At 39.9% G+C, this 10,183-nt stretch overlaps 1 protein-coding gene across 1 annotated transcript in view; it reads left to right on the top strand.

Moving 5' to 3' along the window:
* Window positions 1–4,293: 4,293 nt before the first annotated feature.
* LOC140328663 (glutathione S-transferase 3-like) overlaps window positions 4,294–10,183 on the top strand; it is an 18,702-nt gene continuing 12,812 nt past the window's right edge. Inside the window, exon 1 of the mRNA XM_072408433.1 lies at window positions 4,294–4,574. Coding sequence (XP_072264534.1) covers window positions 4,492–4,574 — 83 coding nt within the window. The 5' untranslated portion in view covers window positions 4,294–4,491. The remainder of the gene's footprint in view (window positions 4,575–10,183) is intronic.

Genomic DNA, 10,183 nt, shown 5'->3' with positions numbered 1-10,183 from the left:
TGAGAACAAAGGAATTTACATTGTCCTAGCATTTTAGGAGGCTCTAATTGAAACTAAAGAATTACCTATAGTGTGGACTAGTCCTTAATTCTAGGGACTAGACAAATACAAATTGTGTTTTGGGGATTACATCGTTACAACCCAGCCAATAAAGATGGGCAGATATACCCCCCTAGTCTCCCTAAAACCAAGGCCACCAGAGGGGATTTATACGCATTTATAGTCCTCCGAAGTCCTCTGTGTCCAAAAGAAGGATGGGTTTCTCCGTCCTTGTATTGATTACCAAGGTGTGAATGCCATCACCGTTAAGAACCACTAGCTTCCGCCGCTTACCTTACCGCTCTTTGACCATCTTCTTGGTTCTCAGGTCTTCACCAAACTGGACCTCCGAGGGGCCTATTACCTAATTTGGATCAAGGAGGGGGATGAATGGAAGACAGTATTTATTAATGGGGATGGGCATTAGGAGTATCTGGTAATACCTTTTGGTTTCTGAAATGCCCCGGCTGTCTTCCAACACTTTTTCATATTTGTGAACTTTTATACATTTGCATAGTCATTTATTTGGCATTATGACATTTTGATTTTCTTTCTCAACTTGCCCACCCACAGACAGCATATCGGTCTGGGCATACAGTGGCCTAGAGATAATTGACTCTATGCAAAGGCAGAAAAGTGCATATTCGAACTCCCACAGGTGCCCTTCCTGGGCTACAATGTTTTCTAAAGAGGTTCTCGCTATTGATCCTAAGAAGGGTATGGCTATCTCCAACTGGCCGCTACCCTGCGGCCTTAAGGCTACTCAGCGTTTCCTAACTACTACCGAATTCATCAGAAATTACTCCATGCTGGTAGCTCCCATCACGGCACTGACCCAGAAGGATGCTGACCCCAAGAACTGGCCCTCCCAGGCTGTTGGGGCCTTTCATACCCTGATTGCTCTGGTTAGGCTAGATGTTTCCAAGCCTTTCTCAATCAAAGTTGTGGCCTCCTCTGTCAGAGTGGGAGCTATTCTCTTCTAGACCCCCCCCCACCGGTGCTAGACGCCCATGTGTGTTCTTTTTCATTCTCCCCAGCAGAAAAGAATTAGACCATACTGAATCGCTTTTCTTGTCCCTCACCACTGGCTACTCATGCACCCGATTCTTCTCAAGAGTATGAAGTCCATCAAACTCTACATTCTGAACTTTCTTGCAAGAAGCTATTGTACCTGATTGACTGGAAATGTTTCGGTCCAGAGGAGAGATCATGGATTCTGGCTGCAGATGTGTCTGCCCCTCTTCATGCCAAGAGGTTCATCTTCGCTTTCCCCTTAAACCTGGACCAGTCTGGCTCCAGTGTTAACCCCTTGTTGCCCAGTCTCTTTTCCCTGCTGTTTCCTTGTGCTGATCCCATGTTTCCCTGTGTCTTCAGTGGCCCTCGTGTCACCGGTGTCTTATTCTAGGATTTGTGATTCTTGACTACTGGCTTTGTTTCTGACCTTGCTTCTTGACCTTGTTTATTTTGCTTGCTGCCTGCCTTGACCCTGGCCTTCCTTGACCATTCTCCTGCCTACTGATTTGGTACCGTGCATTATCCTGCCCACCCTGGTATTCCCAAGGATCACAACCTTGCAGCAGCCAACAGCGCAACACTAGAGGCTCTGGAGAAGACCTGGCTGCTGCTTAGATTCCGCACCTAGGTCCTTCTCAGGGCTCACACCAATAATGTGTAAGCAGTAACGCCCCCCTGAGACTCTCCCCAAACGTGACAATCAACCTCACGCCAACACTTTCAGAAGTAACACCAATTCATTGTGTTCTTATCTTGGGAAACTTAAAAAACCTTGTACATCAACAACCTACATTTACCATTACTGATGGCTATGGATAGTAGTAGTAGGCAGGTAGATGGCTATGGATAGATAGTAGTAGGCAGACTGACACACATTTACAATGATCATTTCTTCCAACAAATAATTACCACATAATATGTCAACATCCTATCAGTGCTGGCCAGGGGTGTGCTCCCTGCTCTGCGTTACATATGATAATGTGCAGGATATTGCACTTCTCAGTCGGAGATGACTGGGGTGTAAAATCTCACTTCCTGCCAGGTCATATAAAACCACTGATCCATTCTAAAGTTCCCAATAATATATATATATATTTTATGTCCTGTTTGAATCATATACACATAATATGTGTAAATATCAAAGCCAAGCACATATCTAGTACAATTCTATTTTATTTTACAATAAAAATAAAAAGTTTTAAAGTTTTTAAAAATTTTTTTTATTTTTTTTAAATAAAAAAAAAAACTTAAAAAAATTTAAAAGGCACTAGGGACTATCACACAATCAAATCTCGATTATCTATTAACTATCTGTGACCCAGCAGGGGGCGCTATCGGAGCTGCGAGCATTAAGCCATTGATGTTTAGTAGTGAGCGCCCTTTAGTGTTTCTACAGTGTAATTGCTTATATTACTGTTACAATATATATCAGTGGGCGCCCTCTATTGTGTAATTGGTTATATTACTATTACTATTATTATGGATCAGTATTTATATAGCGCAGTACAATATTTAACTTGCACATGACAGGAGAGGACCCTGTCCAGAGGAGTTTATGTGTAGATGTGTAGCAGCGAGCGTCCTCTATTGGTTGTATTGTGTAATTGCCTATATTCCCAGCCCAGCTGGCGCTGTGATGCACCGGTAATATAACATTACACGTAATGACAATAAACATAGAGAGTCTGAATGGCGACATAAATGTACAGATGGGAGGGAGTACCGGAGCTCGGGCCGGTACATTTCTATCGGCATTCACATACTTGCACGTAGCCCCAGGTAGGTCCATTATCCGCGGGCAGTAAAAGAAAGGCAAACTGCCACATGCAGCGCCGCACTTGGATGTGTCTGAAGACTTGGAGCTTGACTACCCTACGTTTCTCCTACAATGGGACCTTGGATCTTGTTTGGAGGTTCTAGCAGGGGAGCGCAGCTATTCGTATACCCTTGACCGAAGAACGGTGCTTCTCTACCGGGGAAGGCCATCCTCTTCGACCGAGCGCAGAGCTTCGGGAGGGACGCACATGGAGCGGTGAGGGAGGAAGGGGACACCCGCCTAGCCAGCCAGATCAGCCGAATCAACCCTAGCGATCAATGGGGTGACAGATGTCGCAGCCAGATCGCCCTCACATCCAGAATCATACACTGCCGCAAACTAGTTTTATGTGACTATTATTTTAATAATATTCAGCTTATGGCGTGATTGTGCTGAGTATTCGGTTTACCTGATGTTGAAGACCTTGGTTTCCTAATTAAGAAATCGATACATATATTGTGATTGGATGCGCGTATACTTTACTTTTTTCGCTTAATTCCTCTAAATTTGACATGCAGGTGTATCTATTTATATGCAAAACCACACAGTTCTATTTGTCAGTACAGCATTACGTGGGCGTGTCGTACATAGCACCCCGCCTTTTCCGCCTCTATTTTGTAAGGAAGCGCGCTGCTGTCCCAGTGCTTCCATGCAGTAAACAGAAGGGGGCGCTGTGAGCTGAAAATTGCATGCGATATTTCCTATGCACGTTGTTTGTATTGCTTTTATCGTCTGTGACTCCCAGCTCAAATAGCATAATTAAGCTCATGTTTAACGAGTTATCGGTGAGGAAATGTAACATTCAGTTTTCCTGTTGTATTGCGGCCAGTAACAGTATATATATTTGTATAACATTTTGTACACTGCTATGTAATCTCTGTGCCTGTGTCTACCAAGATATCATAGCACCTATATCATTATTATTATTATTATACAGGATTTATATAGCGCCAACATATTACGCAGCGATGTACATTAAATAGGGGATATAAATAAGTGTAAGGAGTGTGCCGCAAGCCACTTGTAGCTATGATCACATCTATTATCATTTATCAGCAACTGCTTACTACTTGTTTTTCATCATGTACTGGTTTGAAATTGCCAAATATTTGAAATAAAAAAGCTCCAGAAATTGCCATATAGAATACATTTAAAATAAAGTCATGCACATATACTATGGACAGTAAGGCAGAATAAATAAGTAAATCTTAGTGCTGCTTCCTTATTCCTGCTCTGGGATCCTCTGCCAGTCCTTACAGAATGAACAGACTGCAATGCACAAAACACATCTGGGAAGGCAATATACAGCATGAGTAGGGTTCAGACATTGCAGGGACTTATAATTTTGCAATACAATTTCAGTGATGAAATGGGATGAGGAAAGCCTTGGACTTTCCCCCCTGGGTAGGTGCCATACTGATAGCAGGCCTGCCCTGTCATCCTGCATCAGCTCAGACATCATGGCTCTGACTTGTCCTGCATGCCAGGAGCTGCAAAAATGCTGACACTGAAGGATGAAAAAGATTGATGACAACACCATTCACCCTGTCTACCAGTGATTGCAGCAACATGGCATATTTTGTAAGGAAAGCTTTTTAGAAATCCATCCTAAAAAAGAGCTAATGGTTGTTTTTCCCTTCGGTAAAGGTTTTCGGTTCCTCCCTGTGTTAAGCGCAAGTTATCCAAAAGCAGCAAGCTCTACAGGGTAAGATTCAAATAAAAGCTATGTGCTTCTCTGGCAGTGCTATTGTGTGTCCTAAGTCCCATGACAGTCACTTTTACTGTACAATGTTCTGCATATAAATGTGGAGTACAATGTAAATGATAACATGTGATATCAGAACAAATAAAAAAAATATTATAACTCGAATCAACATGCAATTAGCAGAATACAATATCTTTCTCAACAGCGGTTCTTTCAAGCTAAAGTCCTAGAACATGATTTGTAGTTCAGTCTATACGGTTAAAATATTTAAATGACTGCCACGGCACATGTCACTAAGTGAAAGAAACCTGATTTTTCTCTTCTTGTCTGTGACTTGGCAGTGATTGGATTACTGGCAGACTAGAAAGGTAATCTCATTGTCATTCTGCTCTCTCCTCTTGTCAGCATGTTCCTTAGGCCACATACACATTGCAATAATTATCGTTGGAAAGAAATGACTAATGACCAATCGTCCGATAATCGATAACAAAGTGCACAACCACGCCGATGAACGAGGAATGTTGCTGGAAACTAATGACTGTCCCGGCAGATCTGATTGGACAACGGTTGTTTGCTATCTATTGTGTGTACTGTCGTTCAGTGATTGTGGATTGTTCTGTGGTAAACTTTCTCCTGTACATGTCACTTTCTGCATCGTTCAAACAATTGTATTTAGTGTGTGTACATTATTGGATTATATTTGACCGATCATATCGTTACAGCATGTACAGAATTGTGCACAATACAATCGTTCAAAATAATTGTGCATAATCGTTGATCGATCGTTAATCATTTGTTTTCTAATGATAAATATTGCACGTGTGTACTTACACTGCAGCACAACAGAGTGCTGCTTCCCCATCCCACGGTCTGATCTTTCCTGTACAGGGGACATGTATTATGTTAAAAACAGGGACCTAAACTGTTTGCATTTAAAAAAATGATAAATTAATGAAGACAAAGTTGCAAGTTTTTGTGTCTTTCTTATGTGTCTGGAGTTGAACTTTACTGATAAACCCTAATAGGGTGGTATTTGGTTCGGAGAAAGTTCTGTCTATCATAAATGGACAGTAAATTGCTAACAATCCAGTTGTTTGTGAAATGTGAGTTATTTCATGGACCGGGTAGGGTGGAATCCTTGTCCAATGACAGAGGACTTTTATTGAGGACAGGTTTGTACAGACAGGTGAAACCATTTCCACACACAGATTTCATCTGTATATTTACCTGTTTCTCTGGAGTTCAGCTTTAAGCCAGATAGTTTGTAATGTCCTCAATATAGTCATCTCATATGTCTTCAGCAACATCAATAGATTAAAGCTGAACTCCAGGCAAACAGCTAAATACACAGGTAAAATAGAGCAATATTTGCAGGCAGTATACCCAATTGTCTCCCAGTTCTGACCTCTCTTTTCCACTGACAGCTGCTGAATAGGTGTAAAATAGTAAGTAAAATTCATGTACCTAAGAACTAAAGCGGAACAAAACTTGTTGGTGGATGGTAATCCTCTGCTATAATCAATGTGTAGTCACCCTGCAGCGATGACAGGTCCAGGACCTGTCATCACTGCACCCTAGGAATGCGCATCTTTGCCACCTGCTCCACGACCGAATTCCGTGAAGACGGTGATCCTCTTTTGTCTTTGGATGGTGTAGCCCCTGCACACACGCATGAGTTACATTATCCCTGGCAGCTGGCTTTGTGTGCGATCCAAGTTTGCCAGGTCATCCAGGTTCTCCCATGATAGTTTACCTTCTCCAGTCTTGAACAACTTTTTTTTTTTTTTTTTTTAAATCAGACCCATTATTTCAATCCCAATGGTATGTATGTGTATATATGTAAATATTTTTTCAACTGGCCAAAAATGATTTTTCACTGACATGTCCTTATAGTAAAGTAAGATATTTCACAATAGTTTTGCATGTCTTTTCCCCACAGGCTTTATGGACAGCCCTAACTAGCTTGTATTATGGTCTATTAGTATGCTTTGAATTCATAGTAGTGATGCAATCTGGCTTTTTTCCTTTTTGTAATGTTCATACATGAAACCCATAATCTTCTCTTTGCTCTCTGTATCCTATTTCTAATATTTCTGCTTGGTCATGATGATTTGATGCACTAAGTACATGATGTCATGGCTGGGAACTATACATACATAATACTATAGATCTCATTTATGTCCTATATATTTTGTGTCCCTGGATTCATTTAGTTTTTCTGCCTACTGTAACATCACAGCATTTACAGACAGGAAATTTGCAAAAAGACTAGATACTGACCACAATAAGTTTTTCTGCATCCCAACTTATATTTTATATACAAAATAGGAAAACATAAGTGAATGTGTGCCCATTTATTAAATGAATAATGTTTGGGTTGGGGGAAATGTAATTATTTGTATAATTATTTATATGCAGTGTATGGCTATATGTGGTCATGGGATGTGGCTGGAAGTTTGTCTATTGTATACTGGGTGATTTGTTCTTTTGTGCATTACTTGTATCTCCCCTAATATTTTTCTATGTCTGCAGGCAAACTTTTGTCCCCACAATCAATGTCCTTCCTCTCCTATTTTTTCACTCAATCCTTTCAATAAATGCCGTGCAGGTTTTGTCAAGTATACAAAGCCCCAGTGTTTGCTTTCTCTGGACTGTGAGTTTATCATACATTCACTTTATATATATATACACTTCCATTCCTGAAACGATTCTAAAAATGCTAATTGCCTGGATGTAAAGCTGTTGTTTTGGTTTCAGTAGTTTCAGTCACACACCTGAAAGAAGCATTTGTATAACAATTAGCTGTGCATCTTATCTGCATACCCATTTTGGATGAGTGATTCAAAAAGTAACAAAGAAAGGATCAGAACACAAACCAGGCAAGTTAAACCTAGTTCAGAAATGGCAGCTTGGAAAATCTCAGTGAAAGTCCCCTTTAAGACGGCTGCCAAGTGTTGCAATCCGAAAGTGCTCTCTTCTGATGGACTACAAAACGCATTCTCCTATCTATAAAATATGGTAGTTCAGAGATACATTAGGAAGAGCTGATCACATTGCTTGAGATTTTGTTACAGTACAAGCAGGGGGTACAGGGTTTTTTTTTAGCAGCATAGACTTTTTTTATATGGTCCCCTATGCAATGTAATCATAAATCTTCCCATGTGTTATATTAGCAATATGAAGGATTGCAGTAGGCACAGAGAAAATTCTATATACAAAATGTCTGTATTCGAATGGTCCCTTTCCCCTAAAAAGTGTTTCCCCCTCCTTGTAATGTGACAGGCAGGTTCGGTTACTGTAGTAGCATGAATGTTGTACCTGGTGCTAGACTCATGCCTAGGTTGCCAAACATAACAGCAACTGTCTAGTGGTCCAAAATCATATAACCATTAATGGAAGCTTATCTGTTGATAAAGAACACATTATACCATTTATTGTATCATCCATGGCGGGCCTAATATCTCTGAATTACCATAGAAAGATAACTGCTAGTATGATGATGCAGGCAAATTTATCTGCAATTTAAGTATCTTACAGAAGAAATGTTCTCTGAATTTTTTATTATATAATGTCTTTATATGTGTTTTGGGTGGATTAGGGTTCTAATTGTCATGTTTTATGTGTGCAGACATTGTTTTACAGTAGTATGAATTGACAATGCTGAGAAAGTACTGTTTAGTTCCATGGAGAGAGTACGGGAAGGACGAGTGTGCTCAGTTGTGACTAAATGACTTTTGGGGACCACTATACACATACTAGGTTTTCACATAACACAATACAATCATGATACAGATATTCAATAATTGTTACTCAAAATGATCATCAGTGCTTGTTTTGGGTGATAGTTTTAGGAACAATCCCTGTACAGATAATCTGATTGGTATGATGAGCTGGTGGCATTCCTCTACAATAGCAGTGAGCTGGGGAAAGTGTAACTGGGAGGAATAACAGCATGAGGGAGAAGGGGGGAAATAGTGTGTATTCTGAAGTAAAATATACTTTGTTAAAGTATAACTGTACGTTATTTTTTTAATGCCTCCCTGAGATCTGCCTCTGCTAGCTTCTGCACCACAAAAAGGGCAAGTGATAAAAGTGAGGGGGTGCAGAGTTCCACTAGTAACACAATATTATTGAAGTATGTAGAATTTGTCATACGTAGTTATTGGTAAAAAAAACATGGCAACACAATATAAACAAACAAAAAAAACTGCATGCACAACTTTTCACATTCTGCTGTGCCATGGGCAGCTCATACAAATGAATGGACTCTTTGACTCCAGTGCACACATACCATAGAAGTGGGCCCTGCCTTGGGTTATGTTAGATTTGTTTACATATGTTTGGGGTATTTTGACTTTTTGGGTGTTGGTAAATAAGCATTCTGATCCCCAACATTACCCCAGCAATGCCATACAGCATGACTTCACAAACACCGGCCAACAGAATAAAAAATATTCACATTTCAGTGCATTTTTCAAACACATCAGTATTGCTTTTGATCTGGACATCAGTACAGAATTTTACAATAAACAAATAAATACAAAAAAATACAATAAAATGACATTAGCTTTTACTTGTAATTGTATTTATTGGTAAACAGTATGAATAACAAATCATAATGTATAGCTAAGACTGGACAGCACAATGCAATATACACCATCACCAATAGCAGTTTGACTTACATATTACTGAAGAAATGGTCATCTTTTGTTGTAAACATTTTTGCATTCCCTCCTTGGTGACATCAGGTTCCATGAAGATGAAAATGTGCCATATGATGTCCTCGTTTAGGGCAGTCAGGTTTAGGGCAGCACATCCACATCAGCCCAGTATATTAGATTTATCCTCCCTGTTCAAAGTGAAAATTACTATTAGTCTTCAAATACGGTAATACTGCCCCTAGTAAAGGTGAGTGCAAAGTGATAAACTCCCTGCTCCATGTCTGACATTTACATATTCTTAGCTTGGCAAATGGTATAAAGGAAGTTTTACTGATGCTGAAGAAATACAATGTAAATTCATTTAACACCTAACCAGAGTTCTGATGTCATTAATTTGTAATTCTTTTGTTGTTTAAATGCTTCTTGAATAAACAATGGGAATGCAAATAGAGTGGTAACACAGGGCCTGATTTATTAAAGCTCCAAGACTGGAGAAGATAGACTGTGAGTATGAACTGGTTCGATCTAGTAAAACATGTATGCAGATCAGTAGTCTGGCTTCAAATTTGTTTAAATAATATTTATTACCTAAATATTGAGGCTATTGGGTCAGAATGGCAAACAGCATTTTCCACAAGAGATCATCAGAGACATCTCTTTTTCTGTTTCTTTGAAGTTTGCAGTCATTGGTGCAGTCTGCATTTGGAAATGTTTTATTATACAGTCTATACACTGGTCATTTGGTGCATTACCAGATAAATGATCACAGACCCCAGATATCAGTTGTTTACATGCTTGCCACTGTGTGCCTATCAGCCAGCTCCTTCTTTACCCTAATAAAGGTGCCAACCCCCTCCTATCTGGCCATCCCCTGTAACAGGAAGAGCTATTCATGTTAAAGCGTACCTAAACTCAGAAATTTCACTTTACATAAAAGGGTAGATAATC

The sequence above is a fragment of the Pyxicephalus adspersus genome, chromosome 4, assembly GCF_032062135.1.
Source record: "Pyxicephalus adspersus chromosome 4, UCB_Pads_2.0, whole genome shotgun sequence".
In the NCBI taxonomy this organism is placed as follows: domain Eukaryota; kingdom Metazoa; phylum Chordata; class Amphibia; order Anura; family Pyxicephalidae; genus Pyxicephalus; species Pyxicephalus adspersus.
The sequence above is the reverse complement of the archived record's forward strand: the minus strand, read 5'-3'. Positions and strand labels throughout refer to the sequence as shown.